Raw genomic sequence first — 20,611 nt, 5'->3', positions numbered from 1 at the left:
AATTATTCATACTGAGTGTGTGTGTGTATTCACCTATTTTCGATTTGATTGCTTTTACATTCCATTCATTTGTTTTGATTTTTGTTCAGTTTGTGTAAATTCATTGACTAATTTGCTTAGACAGCTCTCTCCTCATTGCCTGGCTCGATGACACCCAGCGGTATCAATTGTAAGGCTATGCCATCCTCGATGGTTAGCAGAGGTTTACGCGAATTCAATGTGAATTCATACTCCATTAGAAGCAGGGCAAGGGCCAGACGTATTTGCAATTGGGCAAAATGTATGCCAATGCAATTGCGAGCCCCCACACCGAAGCCAAACCAAGTGCCTTGCTCCCGCAGCGAATCTCGCGGTCCACCCCAACGTTCTGGTTGAAAATCATCCGGCTGGCTGTAAATATCTGGATCGCGGTGTATGGCATGAGTGGGTATAATAACAAATAGCTCCTTGAACAGCACATATTTGGGATGGTCTGGCACTGGATAGTCTTGCAGTGTACGTCTTAGTATATAGGGTGTAATGGGATGCATTCGCAGGGTTTCCAATATCACTTGATTCATATAAGTCAGAGACTGTATGCACTCATAGTTGAGATTTTGTTGATTCTTCTGCAGGGCTAATTTGAGTTCCTCTCGCACTTTTGTCTGCACATGAGTATTGAGTGACAACTCGTAAAGGACGTAGGATAAAGTGTTGGCTGTTTGCTCATAGCCTGCTTTTAGAAACACAAACGCATGAGCTGCCAATTCATTTTGCAAATGAGCCGTCAAATCTTTGTCCGTCTCATAAGTGTGAGTGGTCAACTCTAAGGCTTTGATGTCCAGTAGAAGTTGTAAATAATCCTGACGACGTACACCAGAATGTTCACGTTGTTCCACAATATCTTTAAGTAAATTGAGAAAGTAAGTCTCTGCCTCTTTGGGTGTCAAACGCATTCTCAAAATACGACAGAAATTTGGAAAACGTATCATCATCAGGTTCATTAGATAGCCATGTTTACGTTTACTCAATGCCAATTCTGTCATTTGTTCGAATTGATCCAGATCGTATTTCTGCCGCTGCTGGGCATCCAAGCCGAAAACACAATTCCCCAATGCCGATAGGATGTAGCGTCTCATTAGTTTTTGTATATGAAGTGTCGAATGCGGTTGTTTCATTAGTGTTGCGCTCACCGTGAGTAATAATTTCTCAGCCTCTTCGTACAGGTTGCCATACAGCTTACTCATGCGATCCCCCTCGAGTGAGGGATCTAACTTCTGACGCATCTCCTTCCAATTCTCACCACGCAAACCATACAAATCGGCCGACAATGGATCCGATTTGGCATTGCAATACATGCCACGATCATTGAAATTCCAGAAATCCTTGATCATTATCTGACGTATCAATTCACGATCCAAGACTAAAGCTCGTGGCTGCAACAGGGCATAGAAACCGCAAAATGGACCACTTCCTTTGAATTTTGTATAGAGAGTCGAGTAATGGGCCGCCTTCATAGTTTCAGTACTTAAAGACTGCGTCACCAATTGCTTGATAATGGCCCATAATTTTTTAGGTCTTTCGTGTGGAATGCCCAGGTAACGCCAATAGTCACGCTGATAACGGGCTGCCATAATTAGCAGAATCAGCAGGCATAGTACGATTAGACCGATAATCAAAAATATTATCCACATATTCTTCATTTTGTATTCACTTGTATATATATATATATATATACGATATTTAAATATTATATTCTTAAGGAACTGAACGAAATTACCGTCGAAAACCTTTCGTCGCTTACTATGATCTAATGCAACGCACGAAGCGTATTCTAGGCAACAAGTGCGTTACGTTCATTACCGAAACGCGTTGTTCGACTGAATGACTATTTACGATACGCTTCCGAGACCCCGTTGGAAGCTTTTTTTTTTTAGTTTTGGTTTTGGTTTTGGTTTTGTATTTTGTTTTTTGTCAGTTAAGAGTGCGCTACACTGTAAGCTTATGGATTGCGAGTAGAAGTTACGATTTGTGGGCGTTCGACTGAGGCCAGCCAGACGGATGAATATTATTATTAAGTACCACATGTTGGTGGTTCAATTAAATGCTTTCCAAGTGCCAAGGGTTTATGCGGTAATTGAAAATAATGATCATATGATTAACGAAAAATTCGAGAAACTTGTAACCAATTGCATTGTAGGCCAACATCTGGGTCGCCTTGGTGTAACCAATATCAATATTCTCACTCTCAGTTACTCCCCATCCTGCTCACTTCTAGCCACTTGAGAGTTCAATTTCATTTGTTATCAGTTTTTAATAGACTTTTATTAGTATTTGGTTGGTTTTTTTTACTGTTCTGTAGATAAAATTGCTCATTGGGATTTCGTTTTTGTCCATTGGGGTGGGGCATGCTTGCACTGAGCCAAATTATTTATATCAAGTTCAAAAAAACAAAGGGTCTGTATTTAACTATCTTTATGGGTATAGTAAAAATACATATGTTTATCTTACAAGCTTTTTCTTTCAATGTATTTCCTGTTAATTTTCTATGCCAAATTAGCGTTTAAATGGCAAAACAAAAAACAAAAATTAAAAAATAAAAAGCTCGCCCACTATGAAAACAAAAAACCAAATGAGCCGAAAAAAAAGCTGTCAACTTGTATTATTTGTTGGTTGTTTGTTTTTGTTTATTTTTTTGTTCTTATTACGTATCGGAATCCGCGTCATAAAATCTAATCATATTCCAAACAAGACTAAAGTGAGTGAGTAGAGGTAACTAGAAAGCCTTGCCAGACCTGCTAAAAATGATCATGGAATAAAAAGGTTAGTAACAGTGCTGCCAGCCTAGATTAAGAGTGATTGTTGGCTAAATGAAGATCAAGTTGAATTTGACGTATTTTCTAGCGCACAGTGGTTCATTTCAAATGTATTATTTGCCTTCGTTAAATTTAAAATTTTTTTATTTCACATAAATGTTGATACTTATAAATATAAAATGTTTTCTACTAATTTTTTTTAAACGTTATTTGCTTTCATTAAATTTTAAATTTTTTCATTCCACAAAAAAGTTAATTTTTCATTAACTTAAAATGTTTTCTATTAATTTTTAACATATAAATTACAGAAGACTAGTTCTTAGTTTAACAAATTGTTTTATTTCACATGTTTATATTAACTTTTACTTTATTATTACCTTAAATGAAGATTATACATTATTGGCAATAAATTAAATGTAAAAGTAAACACTTAAAAAAGTTTTCCACTTTTTGTTTGGTCAAAGTTGAGGTAAGTTTTTAAAGGCCGAGTTTTTTAGACCGAAACTAAAACCATTTGCTTTTTAAACTAGTTAATTTATATGCATAAGTCCAACTTTTGAAAAAGTTTACTAAATTCTCATCATTTAAGTTGTTTGACAATATTTATATTGAAAAAATACAAATAATTATTATATTTTTTCGCTTAACTTAAGCCACAGTATTTAGCTGATAAGATGAAAATTTGAATTACATGATTCTTTTTCTTTTTATCTTAACAATTTTATTTGCAAAAAATGCAGGTTTACCTAGGTATGCAGTTCAAAATTTCAAGAATTTTGCTAATAACTTAGGTTAAATGAACCACTGTGCAGCGTGATTCCATATAGTTTTTGACAACATTTACTAAAAGTCTGAGTAAACATCAATTTCGTGTTGATATGACTTGAATAAAACAATAATGAGTGATGTAAAACTGTGGACAAACAACTGATAATGTGACAAGAATGGATGAAAGTCGTCGGGATACAGTCATTATTGTATGATGTACGAAATATGTATTATAAGAATATAATACGCTGCGTTTAAATGGTTCGATTTTTGTTTCATTGTATTTTCCAATTTGTTTGCAATCGCTTTAGATAAATATAATTTTGTATGGTCAGTCAAATGGCTTCAGTTGTTTAATAAATATTAATCATTATTCAGTTGAATATTCTCTGGCATATACACTATCGAATACTCACTGTGCTCGCAGTGCATTTTAATTTAGCAAAGACCTGTTATTGAGCTGTTTTACTATTAGCTTAGTGAGTTTTATCATCGAGAGAGAAGCTCTCTTTGGAATAATGCTTGGTCATTGCAAGTTTCTATTAGACTTTGTCCTCAAAAAGATTTAATTGGAGATTGGATTGCTTGTTTGATAACAACAACTCTATATATACCAGTTGTGGTTAGAGCAACTGCTTAGTCCAAGTTAATCGGCAGCCTCAACATGGCAGTAACATTTTTGCTCTTTCAAGTGGTCGTGGCTCTCCTTGCAGTCGTTTTGTATTATGTGCATCGCAATTTATCGTACTTTAAACGTCGAAATATTCCACATGAATCTCCACATTGGTTGAAAGGAAATTTGAGAGAATTACGCAGTACTCGCAACTTTCATGACATCTACGAGGCTTACTACAATAAGTTTAAGAAACTCAGAGTACCCTTTGTGGGTCTATTTATACATCAGAGGCCGGCTGTTTTCGTTATGGATTTGGAATTGGTCAAGCATATTCTTATTAAGGATTTTTCCAATTTCTCCGATAAAGGAATATACTATAATGAAAAGGATGATCCGATTTCTGCACATTTATTCAACCTTGATGGACCACAATGGCGTGTTCTGCGAAATAAAATGTCCTCCACCTTCACATCAGGCAAAATGAAGTTCATGTTTCCCACAGTGGTCGCGGTGGCAAATGAATTCATGGCCGTAATGAACGAGAAGTCTCAAGAGAATTCAGTCCTGGAGATACGCGATTTAATGGCCAGATTCACCATCGATGTGATAGGAACTTGTGCCTTTGGACTCAAATGCAATAGTTTACGTGAAGAAGACGCCGAGTTCTTGCAAATGGGCAGAGCAACCTTTCAAGAGAAAAATCATTGTAATTTAGTACTTGCCTTCATGGAGAGTTATCCCTACTTGGGTAGAAAATTGGGATTGGTAAGAACTACAAAACGTGTTCAAGATTTTTACAGCCGAATTGTTAAAGAAACAGTGGCTATACGTGAAAAGGAAAACATCAAGCGAAGTGATTTTATGGATCTCCTTATTGAGCTCAAGAATAAGAAGAATTCAGATCAAGATCATGCAGAAGAATCCAAGGGCATTACTATAGAGGAGGTAATAGCCCAAGCATTTATATTTTTCGTTGCGGGCTTTGAAACTTCATCATCAACAATGGGTTACGCCCTGTACGAGTTGGCTAAAAATCCACATATTCAGGATAAAGTTAGAGCTGAGGTCGAACAGGTATTCGAAAAACACAATCAACAGTTTACCTACGAGTGCATGAAAGATCTCAAGTATTTAAAACAAGTGATATCGGGTAAGTTTGTTTTGTATAAAAGTGTTTCATCTTTTAACAATATGATTTTCCTTTTTTAATTCTGACAGAAACCCTGCGTCTCTATACCATTGTGCCTCATCTCAATCGTCAGGCCTTGAAACGCTATGTGGTACCGGGAAATCCGAACTATGTAATAGAAGCTGGTCAAGCTGTAATTATACCGGCTGCAGCTATTCATCGCGATCCTGAAATTTATCCAGATCCAGAAGAGTTTCAACCAGAACGCTTCTCCCCTGAGGAATGTGCCAAACGAGATTCAGTGACTTGGCTTTCCTTCGGAGATGGTCCACGTAATTGTATTGGCCTTCGTTTTGGTGAAATGCAGTCACGTATTGGTCTCGCCCTCCTTATCAAGAATTTCAAGTTCTCAACCTGTGCCGAAACTCCTAAAACTTTGGAATATGATCCCAATTCATTTGTTCTTGGCGTTAAAGGCGGCATTCAGCTGAAAGTTGAAGCCATTTCCAGAAGCTAAATTCCACCAGCATCACGAACCCGTGAAAATCAATATTATTAGTTATTAGTTTCTATTTTTTTTTTTTATGTAAGTTTAATGTGTATAGCCTGAGTAACTGTAAGCAAGAAGTTTTTTTTGTTCATTAACAATTCCCCCAGAATGAGTTTTTACCATTCGCTACTCGAAGTTAATTCGTTGAGGGCGAACTAAAGAATATTCTTATCAACTATTGTGTAAAGTTGGTTCAATAAAAGTGATGTTTATGACTGAACGAAATGTTTTCTTTTGGTTGTAATCTTCTTTTAATTTTACAAAAAAAAAAAAACCAGAGGGCCGGGGCTAACTTCGACCGCGTCAAAGTTTGTATACCCTTGCAACTTTTTTGGTCACTTTTTCCTTACCTATAGCCATCCAAGTGGAAAAACGTTTAATCTAAAAGGGCTAATGTTTCCGAAAGAACGGCCTACAATCTTAGCATAGGAAATAACGAAGTTATTGGACAAAGTCACAGTTTTCCACCGATCGTTCCTATGGGAGCTATATGATATAGTTACCCGATCCTTATCAAATTTGGCACAATTATTAACAGATATATTAAACTAACAAATGTTTAATTTGAAAGCAATCGCGTCAAAAGTGACGAAGTTATTGACAAAAGTCACTGTTTTCGAAAGATCGTTCCTATGGGAGCTATATGATATAGTCACCCGATCTTGATCAAATTTGGCATAGTCGTTTATATGTGTAATAAACTCACCAATATTAAATTTCACGACAATAGCTCAGAAAATAACGAAGTTATTGAGAAAAGTCACTGTTCGTGACTTTGCCATTTGTATGGGAGCTATATGATATAGTGATCCGATCCGGCTGAATCCGAGATATACAACGCCTGCAGTATATACAAGCCTACATGCAAAATTTCTCTGTAGCTCTTACGGTCTAGGAGGAGTTTGCGTTGATCCAGACGGACGGACAGACGGACAGACGGACAGACGGACGGACGGACGGACGGACATGGCTATATGAACTCGTCTCGTCGTGCTGATCAAGAATATATATACTTTATATAGTCGGAAATGCTTCCTTCTATGCGTTGCACACTTCTGACCAAAATTAATATACCCTTTTTGCAAGGGTATAAAAATAGTTAGGCGACATAAACAAAAAAAGTAAGTCATCTATACGATTTCGGTATACCACGCATTAAGTGGAACAAATATTTTATAATAGCGAAGACCAAATGTTTTTATACATATATGTTTAAGATCTTTTTATATGCCTTATAGCATGCATTTGTTATCTTGCTCACTCTTAAAAACATACGAGCACTGTGGCGCCACCATCAACCTACGGTCAACTCCGTCATTATGGACCGTCGTTATAAAACATGTATAATCTTATTATTTCCAGTCCGATTTTAAAAAAATTTTGGTAAGTTGGTAGATATTATTAAGACTAATTAGTTTACCGAATTAGATTTTGATAGTCAAAAGAATTGTGGGAGTGAATCGGTGTTTTCAAATTAGGGCATGGTACATCTTTTAAACAAAAAAAATCTGCACGTCGCGACGTCTGAGCCAGTATGTATGCCAAGTTTGATGTGTTAAGCTAGATGGCCTTTACACACAACACGAGTCTAAGTACATACCAAATTTGGTGGTTCTAGCTCTAATAGTTCCTTAGACGGTCTGTCCGACGGACATGGCTAGATCGACTTTGCTTTTGATGCTGATCAAGATTTTATATATATATACTATATGGAGTTCGAAAAACTGCCTTCTGTCTGTTACTTACATATTGCCGGCTATAATATATGCATGGTATGCAAAGTCAATAAAGTGCATTTACATAGCATTAATTTAAGTGCCTCCTTTGAATATGCCACCTACTCGAAGTTATATACACTTTTTTTTGTAATTGAAAATAATTGATTAGTCTCAGGGAATTTCGTTAAACAAACAGAAAAATAAATAAAGTGTATGAACAAAATTATAATTTTAATTGGCTCCAAAAGAATAATACTACTCCAATTTAGTTCGACACGTCCTACAATTTCTGTCTTTAATTAATTTCTTTTTACTTATAAATTGAATTTATTGTTAACCAAGTCATATAGATACAAATCATGTAATGTATTATAGTTTATGACTCATTACTTCGGCTTACATTATTAATTCCATGCACTTTTTACGTCGCTACCTGTGGGTAGAAGTTGATCAAGCTAATATCTTATAGAGATAAATCCAAACTCAGCTAAACGACCGGTTTTTGTTCAATTGATTGTTTTTGTTTATACATGCCTAAATTCGCTCATGAAATTGAATCATAGTTCAAAAAGACTTTGTTCTTAGTTCAGAACTAATCTCTATGAAGGGGGTAATCCGAAGTGTTGCCAAATTCACAAATGAAAACATATGACGAAGACGCAGTCAACTGTAAATTAATGTTGACATGACTAGCAGAAAGTAATAAGGAAACATTTTAATTCAGTTGATATACGGACAACAAAGACTACTGTGTATTAAACTACAGTGTTCATTAGGTGATGTGCGAAATATAATAAAGTTAAATTGCTTAGATTATTTATTGTTTAGTTTTAAATATGTGGAAGAATATAAATTGTTATTTAAATACTAGCCAATAATGGTTATCTATTGTATTTAAACATTCTTGTAGTAAAAGTAAGAATTAATAATTAAATGAATATTCCGATTTTTGACTAGTAATTTCTCTTAGAGAATGAGACTTACCATATTCATGGCTATTTTAAAAAATATTTAGCCCTTGCTTCTACCCCAAATATTGCTTAACTTTCTTTAGCATCTACTTCTTATTAAAGCTTCACTGTATTTGCCATCGTATCATGCCGATTCATGGTGAACCCGTGAGAAACGAGAATCTGTTTAGTGATAACGTTCGTGTTTGAGTAGTAAGCAACTGAGTTACGTTCTCTTATTGGGAACGCCTCAGACTGGTTCTTTCACATAAAGTTGCATCGTCATGCCGAGTCTCGTGTATTGTCTGGTCCAAAATTTTGTCTTGTGAGCATGTAGATTGCTTTTCCTTCATGATAACAATACGCTATATGTATATATAGAGGCTTTTGCCTCGGGGAACTCCTCAGTAGTCGACGGTCAGTGTGCTGGGGCATTAAGATGGGACTAACATTTTTACTATTTCAAGTGGCTGTGGCTTTGTTCGCCATCGCTTCATATTATATATATCGGAATTTATCGTACTTTAAACGCCGGAATATCCCACACGAAACTCCACATTGGCTGCATGGAAATTTAAAAGGATTACGGAGTACACATAATTTTCATGACATTTTTGGAGCTTACTACAACAAGTTCAAGACTCTCCAAGTTCCCTTTGTGGGACTGTTCGTACACCAGAAGCCGGCTGTATTTGTTACGGATTTGGAATTGGTCAAGCATGTTCTGATCAAGGATTTTTCAAACTTTTCCGACAAGGGCTTGTATTATAATGAAAAAGATGATCCTATATCGGCTCATTTATTCACCCTGGATGGTCCACAATGGCGTCTATTAAGGAACAAAATGTCTTCCACTTTCACATCGGGCAAAATGAAGTTAATGTTTCCCACCGTGGTATCGGTGGCAAATGAATTTATCGCCGTAATGCACGAGAAGTCTCAGAAGAATTCAGTTTTGGAGATACGCGACTTGATGGGTCGATTTACAGTTGATGTGATAGGAACTTGTGCCTTTGGAATTGAATGCAATAGTTTACGTGATGAAAACGCCGAGTTTTTGCAATATGGCAAGTTAACTTTAGTTGAGAAACGTCATGGCAATCTTATAATTGCATTTATGGAAAGTTTCCCAAAACTCGCCAGACGTTTGAGGTTGGCGCGCACTGCAAAACGTGTCGAGGAGTTTTACACCAGAATTGTTAAACAAACAGTGGCAATCCGTGAAAAGCAGAATATCAAGCGAAACGATTTCATGGATCTCCTAATCGAACTGAAAAACAAAAAGAATTCAAATCCGGATAACAATGAGGGTCTAACTATGGAAGAAGTTATTGCCCAAGCCTTTGTATTTTTCATTGCTGGCTTTGAGACTTCTTCGTCCACCATGGGTTTTGCTCTCTACGAATTGGCTAAGAATCCACACATTCAGGACAAACTGAGAGCTGAGGTGGAAGAGGTATTCGAAAAACACAATCAACAGTTTACCTACGAGTGCATGAAGGATCTCAAGTACTTGACTCAAGTGATGTTTGGTAAGTTTACTCTAGCATAGATTTGCTCACATAGATTTGGTAACATAATTTGTATTTTGTTTTAATAGAAACACTTCGTCTCTACACGATTGTACCTCATCTCAATCGTCAGGCCTTGAAGCGTTATGAAGTGCCAGGACATCCGAATTTCATAATTGAAGCTGGACAATCTGTAATTATACCCGCTGCAGCTATTCATCGTGATCCGAAACTCTATCCCGATCCAGAAGAGTTCCGACCAGAACGTTTCTCACCAGAAGAGTCGGCCAATCGAGAATCAGTGGCTTGGCTTCCCTTTGGCGATGGTCCACGTAATTGCATTGGTCTTCGTTTTGGCCAAATGCAGGCACGTATTGGTCTGGCTCTTCTCATCAAGAATTTCAAATTCTCAACCTGTCCAGAGACTCCAGATCCCTTGGTTTTTAATCCAAAGTCATTTGCGCTGGGCATGACAAGTGGAATCAATCTAAAGGTGGAAGCAATTTAAGGGTGAAAAGTTTTTGTTAAGTTTGTACATAGAGAAAACTTAAAGTTATTGGAGCCAAAGATAAGATGATATAAAAATTAAATGTGATGCATATATAAATTTTATCAAGAACAATATCCTAATTTCGGGCACATGGAATACGGCAAACTCTTAATTTGACCATAAATTTCCAAGTTTTTTAAGGAACCCTCCAAAATAATCTCTTTGAAAATGTCATCTAAAATATTATGTTAAGTTGATTACTTGCAACTATATAAGCAAAAGTCATCCTGAGGTCATTAGATACCTTCAGTAGAGTCCAATGACGATGCCTAAGAACAAATTTGAATATTATTTTTGCTTTTCCAGGGAGAGAATTTCCATTTGCTTTAATGTTTCTTAATTGTATCTGAATTGTTAAGAGCAAAGTTCATAAATGTCTCAGATCATTAACCTAATTTGTTAAGCTCTGGAGTAAAACAGATTGTTATTGGGATAGGTCGGGTTTATGGTTGATAAAAAGAAGGCTGGTCCCAATAATTTAATTGTCACCTCATGAAGAGAGAAAAATACAAATTTGCTGTATAATGGTGAATGAATTTTACAAAGAAAGTGTGATTAGATCGACCACAAGCAGGTGTTTGCACTTGACTACAAATATATAGATATTTCTGCCAAAAAAAAAACGTTGATAAATAAATACTTTATAAGTAGTAATTTGAGCTGTAGCGGTGATTAGATTTGTTGCAAACATTTATGTGACACATTTTTCGTATGCATACATAGGTGAGGCAATAAAAAGCTTTTACTCTCTCATAGTTATAATGCCCTAACCAAAACGGTGGAATAGTCAGTATAGCAGCAAGCTTCCAAAGTTTCAGACACACAGACCCAACGATAATTACAGTAAACTCGTATAATGGCTGTTTGCACTTTGCTGGTGACAGCTTTGATTGGACTTATTGGTTATGTGTTTGTACTGATTCGTCGTAGATTCAACTATTGGCAGGATCTGGGCATAGCTTGTGAGGAACCACATTGGCTGTTGGGCAGCTTAAGAGGATTGCGCACTACGCGCTCCTTTCCACAGGTATGGACTGAGTACTATAATAAATTCAAAGGAACTGGACCTTTTGCTGGCTTCTATTGGTTTCAACGGCCGGCAGCATTTATTTTGGAGCCATCGCTGATAAAACATGTGTTGATCAAGGATTTCAATAAGTTCACGGATCGCGGCTTCTTTCATAATGAAGAAGATGATCCGTTGTCTGGACAAATATTCTTGCTCGATGGTCACAAGTGGAAGAGCATGAGAAATAAATTATCTTCGACATTTACATCGGGCAAAATGAAGTACATGTTTCCCACCGTACTGAAAGTGGCCCATGAGTTTATTGATGTGTTTGGCGAAATGGTGAATAAGTCCTCAGAGATCGAAGTTAAGGAACTATTGGCAAGATTTACCACAGATGTGATTGGCACATGTGCCTTTGGCATTGAGTGCAGCAGTCTCAAGGATCCGGAAGCCGAATTTCGTGTAATGGGTCGCAAATCCATTACCGATTTACGTCACGGTGCCATTGGCATAGCTTTCTTGAATAGTTTTCCCCAATTGTCCAGACGTTTGCACATGAAAATGACCCCTGAGCATATAGAGAAATTCTTCATGCGCATTGTCAGGGAAACTGTGGCCTATAGAGAGCAGAATAATATAAAACGAAATGATTTTATGGATCAATTGATCGAATTGAAAAACAATCGCCTAATGAAATCAGCAACAGGAGAAAGCATGAATCTGACCATTGAGGAGGTGGCAGCACAGGCTTTTGTTTTCTTTAATGCCGGTTTTGAGACCTCATCGACTACCATGGGATTCGCTTTGTACGAACTTGCCCAACATCCCGATATTCAACAGCGTTTGAGAGATGAATGTCAAAAGGTTTTGGCTGATAATGAATTCACCTATGAGTGTATGAAGGATTTGGTTTATACCGATCAAGTTATTTCGGGTAAGTGCAAGATTTATATACCCAAAGTAAATAGAGTAATCCTCGAATATTTATTCTCTTCTAGAAACCCTCCGTCTATATACGGTTTTGCCTCTACTAAATCGTCAATGTATTGAAGATTTTGTGGTCCCTGAGAATCCCAAATTCGTGATTAAGAAGGGAATGCCCGTGCTTATTCCCGCTGGAGCTTTGCATCGCGATGAGAAATACTATCCCGAGCCAAATGTCTTTAATCCGGATAATTTTAGTGAAGAGCGTGTTAAGGAACGCGATTCCGTGGAATGGCTGCCATTTGGCGATGGACCACGCAATTGCATTGGCATGCGTTTTGGCCAAATGCAGGCACGTATTGGTCTGGCTCTGCTCATCAAGAACTTTAAATTCTCTGTGTGCAAGGACACACCAATTCCAATTGAACAACAAATGGATAGCTTTTTAATTGCTAGTAAATCGGGCATTTATCTTAAAGTGGAACGAGTTTAACTCTCCAACTAAAAATAAACATTTGTTATGCATATATTCCACAGTTAATTGTTTTTGTTTTACAATGAGCTTACATCATATCTGACAATAATTATAGGTTGGTTTTGTTATAATTTTATGTTAATTGCCAGAGAGAATTTTATTTTTAATTGAGAAAGTTGTTTGTTTTGGATGAATGACCTTAAACAATTTCCTAAATGCTACATGTTTAGAAGCATATAGTATACAAATTGTTTTTGGAATTGCTTGCCAGAATACTCGCCTTATGTGGAAGAGGCAAAGTTGTTTATCAATGTTTGTGGGTAATCATTTGCCGGCAAAAGCTCTCTCTGTTATTCTCTCTTATTGCGCAGTGTGAATTTTTACCCATGACTAACATTACGTCAGTTATTGTGATATCTAGTATTTAACCAGTTTGTGGTTTTAATATTGCCTCGTCATGTTGAGTATGCTAAAAAAATGATACAATGTTCACTCAATTGTCTCATTGAGAATTCCAAATAATCAACAGCATCAATTGTCATATTTTTCTATGGCAATCTTTCCAATGCATCGAGAGTTAAATATAAAATTTAATAACATTTCTATTAGTATCTTAGGCCGTTTAAAGATGTCGACTTAGAGCATATGGTGGGTACCTATAAACAGATGCGGCGTTTAAAATCAGAAAAACGTTTAAATCAAATCGCGAACACATTGTTATTCCAGTCAATGCCTTTCATTTATAAGTAGTTAAGCAATTTTCGGCCTGAATTGACCTAGGTCAGACTTTTCCATTCGTAGTGGACTAATAGAGGCGCAGACTTTGAGCAGTGGAAGCGGTTTCAAATCCAGCTGCTAGATTAACTACAACTAGGCAGCAATATCATTAACAGTCAGACCTTTTAGAATATATTCAGTGTTATATTAAAGATTAAAAAATTAAACTTGTAATTCATTTTCATTTTCAAAAAACTGAACGATACATTATTTACATAAGAAAGGGTAGAAGTCGCAATCAGAGTTAAATTTTTCAACCATTTGTTGAGATTTTGTATCTCAAAACTAGACGAGTAATTGCAATGCATAGGTCAGAAACGTCGTATAAATTATTCACGCTTAATTTTTATTAATAAATATTATATACACTTTTAATTGCTATAACTACTTTCTAATGACTTTACTGACATTTAAAGTTATTCCTCCCTCAGCACTCAGCAATATGTTTTCAACCTTAAATTTCATTGGCACTGAGGTCAGAGTAGGATTCACCTCGAACTTGAAATTGTGTATGAGTTTCGCCAGTCCAATTGTGGTTTGCATGCGTCCAAATCTCAAGCCAATGCAATTGCGGGGACCTTCGCCAAAGGGTAAAAATGTACAAGCCGGACGCTGTTTCACTTGGTCCTCATCAAAACGTTCGGGTATGAATTTTTCTGGCTCAGGATAAAATTCAGGATCGTGGTGGATTGCTTTAACAGGTATTATAACACCAGTGCCAGGCTCGATATAATATTTAGGATTATCGGGATGAACGTAACGTTGCGTGGCCAAACGAATGAGATGTCCCACAACAGGATGTTTCCGAAGAGTTTCTGTGGATAAAAATATGGTTCTTTCCCATTTGCTTTTTGTTAAGTTCTCTTTCACTTACCATCAATAATTTTTTCCAGATATTTCATTTCACGCATGCTGTCATAACTGAATTCTCCATTATTTTTTGCTAACACCTCATCGATTTCATTTCTCAATCTATTTTGAATGTCCTGATTAAGAGCCAATTCGTGAAGAGCGAATCCCATGGTAGTCGAACTGGTCTCATAGCCAGCCAAAAAGAACACAAATGCCTGAGCAGCCAACTCGTTAAAGGACAAACCTTCCTCTTTGTTGCCTTCATCGTACTTCTTCTTCAATTCGATCAGCATGTCCATGAAATCATTACGCTTGACATTATTTTTAACACGATAATTCACCGTATCCCTAATTATGTTCATGTAGAAATCCTCGACCTTTTGGACCAATTGTTTCATGCGCAATTTTGCAGCCAATTTGGGGGCACCGAATAGAAACAGATCCAGAGCTCTACCGTGCCTTCTTTCATTGATGGCTGCATTTCCCATTTTGACGAATTCTGCCTCAGGATTATGCAGACTGTTGCACTCCAGACCAAATGCACAACTGCCTATCACGTCCGCCGTAAAACGAGCCACCAAATTCGTGATTTCCAATGGTTGCGTATCACTTGTGATTTTTGAGTTAAAGACTTGAACCATTTCATCGCCCACTTTAAGTAATGTTGGGAACATGTGCTTCATTTTACCCGATGTAAATGTCGGTGTCAATTTATGCCTAAGACTTTTCCACTTTTGACCCTCAACGCCAACCAAGTTACAAGTAAGAGGGTCATCACGTTCGTTATGGAATATGCCGCGATCGTGAAATTTATCAAAATCCTTCATAAGCACAGTCTTTACGAAATTGATATCCACAGTAAGGGCTACTCGCTTAAAGTAGAAATAGAAACCCACAAAGGGTCCATCGACTTTGTTTTTGTATTTAAAGTAAGTACGTTGGAAAATATCCGCAATGTGCCTTGTCTTCATCAATTCGACCATGTTTCCCGCAGGTATTTTGGGAGGATCATGGGGAATGCCTCGTCGTTGCCAGTAGTTAAATTGCTGATGTACCCACCACACGGCGAGGGATACAACACCAAGAAGTAGTAGAATTAATACCGCCATTGTGAACAGACTGAATTTTGGGTAGGTAACACTAGCTGCTTATATACCCACGAATTCTCTTACTTCGTTTCAATATCAGCTCATGCGTTCTCTTGATAATTTTGTCGCTCTTTGGACCCACTCTTAAATTGTATTTTTCTGCAAGTCATTAATAATGTTTGACTCAACAGTATACACCGGTTATGAGTCTCGGAAATGAATTGTTGTTTTAATGTAAATCAAGTTAAATAATTGGTGTGTTTTATAGATTTTCTATAGTTTTAGGTAAAGTTTATTTCTGTAATAGACCGATCTATCTTATGGAATCTTTAGCATTATAATTAACATTTGCGTATTAGCCAAGTTTCACCTAAAAGTTATATACTGTAAAATGCTTTACAACTGGGAAAAATGTTCGAAATGTTTGTTATCAAAAACGAATAGAAATGACCTAGTCATCGTGACTAAACGAATAGAATTGACCTAGTCATCGTGACAAAACTGTAATAAAATTACATTCCAAAAAATAAGCTGCAAAGAAAATTTTGAATATATGTCGGTATATAATCCGAATTTATTTTTGAAAATAAACCCCAAAATTGTTATAGTTAAAAAGATCACTGTAGTTATTATAGTATAGTTGTAGTACAAAAATTTTATTCGAAGTTTAATCACGCTATAAAGTTTCATTAACCTATAAAGTTTTATCACGCTATAAGTTTTAGTCGTGAACATATTGTACATGCTCGAGCATTCACAATAGTTTTCCGTCTTTTATAGAGGGTATTGGAATTGTTGGCATATATTTGTAACAAAGCTATATACATATATTCTTGATCCGAACCAAATCGATTTAGCCTCGTCCTTATTAACTTTATGCCTTCAATTAGAAAGCTCCTTGAATGAAATTTGTTATTTTAGCTTTTTATTACTCAATTGAGATCCGTCAGACTATAGCATATTGTTACCATAGAAACCACCATTCGAAAACCTTACTTAATGGAGGATGAAATATAGAAAAATCTTTTTAAAGTAGGCTTACTCAAAAATTTGTCAAAATTTACCAAAAAATCTTATAGTATACAAATTTATTCATGGAAATTTTAACGATTTTAAAACGGCAAGTACTACATGGGTATATTAACTTTGACACACCTAAATTAATTTATTTTTTCGTTCCTATCTATTTATTTGTTCCTATTATTAATTTGTAAAAAACTTCCCTAAAATATTAGGGCGTCTTAAGTCCTGGCTTGGGTAGATCCGCCCCTGTATAGTCGAGAACAACTTGCACGCGAATCATATTGATAATTTCTGAGTTTGTAGATAATTTCCAGACGTTTTACTAAAATTTCTGATAAGAGTACTGCAATGCTCGACCACCATTATCTAATCTCAGTTAATAAAATGTGAACACATTGTGTTAACTGCGATTGGGATAGGTTTAACAACTTGTACTACATACATTTGTATTTAGATAACACTTTTTTACCTTTGCAATAGGTGTATTTTCGGATTGGCCAAAAATTAGCAAACTTTTAGGGGCTTTAACCGTTTTATTGACTATTTAATTAATGACGAACTAATTAATAACGCTCCATGGGAAAAGTCAAGTGCAAATTGTTTATGTGATGTATAATATATAAGTACGTGAGTAAAACATTGAAACAAATTATTAAAAGTTGTCTTTAGGTTAAACAGTGATTAAAGTGTCAACATTGTACAACTTTGGGAAAGGAAAAAGCCAAACATATTTAGGGATTTATTTCCCATGTACATATGTGTAAGGGTTTTAAAGAGTTTAATTTAAGTCTATGGAAAATGAAAATTAGAAAAACAATTGGATTTAATTCACAAGACGGTTGGATCGTTTTTGGCTTGACTTAAGCGCTTTTCGCCTACAACTTTAATGACTTCAAATCTCTTGCGTATTATTTTTTTCTCTTTTGTATTTCCTTTATCTTCTTTACTCGCCTCTCTTTGCTTTGAGCAAATATAAACTAAAGTTAAGAAAGAATTTGCGCACTTTAAACATAATTAAGTATAAATTTTTATTCTCTGTACATATGAATTTTGTAAAGGGTACATAAGAATCGTCAAAACTTAAGTATTATTAAAAAGTGAGCATAGATGACCATTAAGTATATATTACGATTCTAATTTAAAACCAGTTCAATCTTTTAAGTCGTGCCATCTCGAGCGATAATACTTACAACCACTTAGTTTAGAATTTCGTTCTATGAATCCCAAATCAACTATTATTATATTACTCTGCAATACCTTAAGTATAATCTAAAGTGACATTGCAATAAATGTTATCAATATTAATCGGCTTAATGAATGTCGTAAAAATCGGACTGAATTGTACGCGAAAAGAGACCAAAGCTGGCCAAAGAGTATTGTAGTTCTGAGAAGAGTGAGCGAAATGTCAGATTTTTGATAATGGAACATGTATGTACATAAGTCACTTTAATTTAGAATTAAGAAGATAAACTTTAAATGTACCGTGTGTGAAGATTATTAAAGAAATGTATTTTCCATTTGATATATTTTATGTTCTAGCAAATTTGCTAACATTCAAAGTTATTCCACCTTCGGCACTCCACAGCAAATTTTCAACCTTAAATTTCATTGGCACTGAGGTCAGAGTAGGATTCACCTCGAACTTGAAATTGTGTATGAGTTTCGCCAATCCAATTGTGGTTTGCATGCGTCCAAATCTCAGGCCAATGCAATTGCGGGGACCATCGCCAAAGGGCAAAAATGTACAAGCCGGACGCTGGTTCACTTGCTCCTCATCAAAACGTTCGGGTATGAATTTTTCTGGCTCAGGATAAAATTCAGGATCGTGATGAATAGCCCTAACAGGTATAATTACACCAGTGCCAGGCTCAATATAGTAATCAGGATTATCGCGATGAACGTAGCGTTGTGTGGCCTCACGAATGAGATGTCCTACCACAGGGTGTTTACGCAAAGTTTCTGTGGAGAAAGAAAATACTTTTGATTCTTTTCCCTTTTTCGGTCAGTACTTTTTCACTTACCATCAATAACTTTTTCCAGATATTTCATCTCATGCATGCTCTCATAGTTAAATTCTCCATTATTTTTGGCTAACACCTCATCAATTTCCTTTTTCAATCGACTTTGAATGTCTTGATTGATAGCCAGTTCGTGAAGAGCAAAACCCATGGTGGTCGAGCTCGTCTCAAAACCAGCCAAAAAGAACACAAACGCTTGGGCAGCCAACTCATTGAAAGACAAACCATCCTCTCCATTGCCTTCATCGTACTTCTTCTTCAAATCGATAAGCATGTCCATGAAATCATTTCGTTTGACATTATTTTTAGTCCGATATTCTACAGTATCTTTAACTATCTTCATGTAGAAATCCTCGACCTTTTGTAATGTGGCCTTGATCCCGAATTTTGCAGCCAATCTGGGAGCACCGAATAGAAACAGATCCATTGCTCTACCGTGACGTCTCTTGGTTAGTGCTACTGTTCCCATTTTGACAAACTCTGCTTCTGGATTATGCAGACTATTGCATTCCAGACCAAAGGCACAGCTTCCAATCACATCAGCCGTATAGCGAGACACCAAATCCGTGATTTCCAAAGGTTGAGGTTCACTTGATGTTTTTGCATTGAAAATCTTAACCAATTCTTCGCCCACATCCAGAACAGTGGGAAACATGTGCTTCATTTTGCCAGAAGTAAATGTCGGTGTCAGTTTATGTCTCAGACTTTTCCACTTTTGACCCTCAATGTTGACCAGGTTACCAGATAAGGGATCATCACGTTCATTATGGAATACACCGCGATCGTGAAATTTGTCGAATTCCTTTATCAACACAGTCTTCACGAAATCAATATCCACAACAATGACAGCTCGTTTGAAGAAAACATAAAAACCCACAAAAGGCGAACTGACTTTGTTTTTATATTTAAAATACGTGCGTTTAAAGATATCCGAAATATGAATTGTGGTCATCATTCCAGATAGACTTCCCGATGGTATTTGCGGGGGATCGTGGGGAATACCACGACGCTCCCAGTAGCTGAAATTTCTAAGTACCAGCCATATGGCGAGGGTTGCGACCCCGAGTAGTAATGCGATGAGTACGACCATGACGAGTTAACTGAGTGTGATGTTTGCTACACCAATCGCTTATATATACCTGCCTATTATTTTGAGTGCGCTAACAAACAAACATAAATATAGAGAGAGAGAGAGCACTCATTTCGTCGAATGACAGCCAATTGCGTTATGCGATTAGTCACAGCTTTTGCTCTTTGTACTCTTTGAAAAATGTTTGTTTGTTGTCAAGACATTGAAATCATTTAACGGTCTAACGTAAATGATTAGAGCTAGCAAATGGTTTAAGCACTGGTCAAAGTTTTGTTAACGAATTTTACAAAATGATTTATATTTAAAATCCTGTGTTAGTTTTTGCTTTAAACAAATAAGACGCTTTTAGTTTACTGAGATACATGAAACTATTATTACGGACATTAGTGTATTATGCAATAAGCATTTCTAAGATTTCTCTTCTTAAAATACACATCTTTTAAGCAAAATATGCAAATTACAATTTAAACTGTTTATAAATGGTTAATTTAAAAATAACTTCTGAGAATAATTGAGATTAAATGATTTTTACTATCTTGGTCATTGATTGACAAAAAGCGATAAAAATATTTGATTTTAAAATTTTATTTAAAAGCAAAAATATACTTAGAAAACTGTTACCAAATCACTTAAGAGTCACGCCCACATTTTCTAGTTATACAAAACCTATTTTTAGGCCACTTATAGACGCTAGTCGAAAGTATTTAACTCCCCGATAAGATATTTTGATTATTGTCGAATACCTCCGACTATACCTGATAATAG

The 20,611-nt window shown here is 36.1% G+C and overlaps 4 protein-coding genes across 4 annotated transcripts; 2 read left to right on the top strand and 2 right to left on the bottom strand.

Annotated features, from left to right (window-relative positions):
• Position 1: 1 nt before the first annotated feature.
• On the bottom strand, positions 2-1,845 carry LOC6640439 (probable cytochrome P450 317a1). The gene has a single exon (XM_002063172.4). It carries the CDS (start codon positions 1,680-1,682, stop codon positions 117-119), a length of 1,566 nt encoding a protein of 521 aa, XP_002063208.3. The 5' UTR covers positions 1,683-1,845; the 3' UTR covers positions 2-116.
• A 2,373-nt stretch (positions 1,846-4,218) lies between these two features.
• LOC6640440 lies at positions 4,219-10,661 on the top strand. The gene is made up of 4 exons (XM_047009967.1): positions 4,219-5,329; positions 5,398-5,815; positions 8,887-10,058; positions 10,127-10,661. Exons 1-4 carry the CDS (start codon positions 4,228-4,230, stop codon positions 10,543-10,545), a joined length of 3,111 nt encoding a protein of 1,036 aa, XP_046865923.1. The 5' UTR covers positions 4,219-4,227; the 3' UTR covers positions 10,546-10,661.
• Positions 10,662-11,400: 739 nt separating this feature from the next.
• LOC6640442 (probable cytochrome P450 6a21) lies at positions 11,401-13,052 on the top strand. The gene is made up of 2 exons (XM_002063175.4): positions 11,401-12,533; positions 12,598-13,052. The coding sequence occupies exons 1-2, from the start codon at positions 11,444-11,446 to the stop codon at positions 13,014-13,016; spliced, it is 1,509 nt and encodes a 502-aa protein (XP_002063211.1). The 5' UTR covers positions 11,401-11,443; the 3' UTR covers positions 13,017-13,052.
• A 1,043-nt stretch (positions 13,053-14,095) lies between these two features.
• LOC6640289 (cytochrome P450 709B2) lies at positions 14,096-19,846 on the bottom strand. The gene is made up of 4 exons (XM_047009966.1): positions 18,760-19,846; positions 18,268-18,697; positions 14,650-15,746; positions 14,096-14,590 (listed from the first exon to the last, which is right to left on the bottom strand). The coding sequence occupies exons 1-4, from the start codon at positions 19,844-19,846 to the stop codon at positions 14,160-14,162; spliced, it is 3,045 nt and encodes a 1,014-aa protein (XP_046865922.1). The 3' UTR covers positions 14,096-14,159.
• Between the last annotated feature and the right edge of the window lie 765 nt (positions 19,847-20,611).

The sequence above is a fragment of the Drosophila willistoni genome, assembly GCF_018902025.1.
Source record: "Drosophila willistoni isolate 14030-0811.24 chromosome 2L unlocalized genomic scaffold, UCI_dwil_1.1 Seg196, whole genome shotgun sequence".
Lineage (NCBI taxonomy): Eukaryota > Metazoa > Arthropoda > Insecta > Diptera > Drosophilidae > Drosophila > Drosophila willistoni.
The sequence above is the reverse complement of the archived record's forward strand: the minus strand, read 5'-3'. Positions and strand labels throughout refer to the sequence as shown.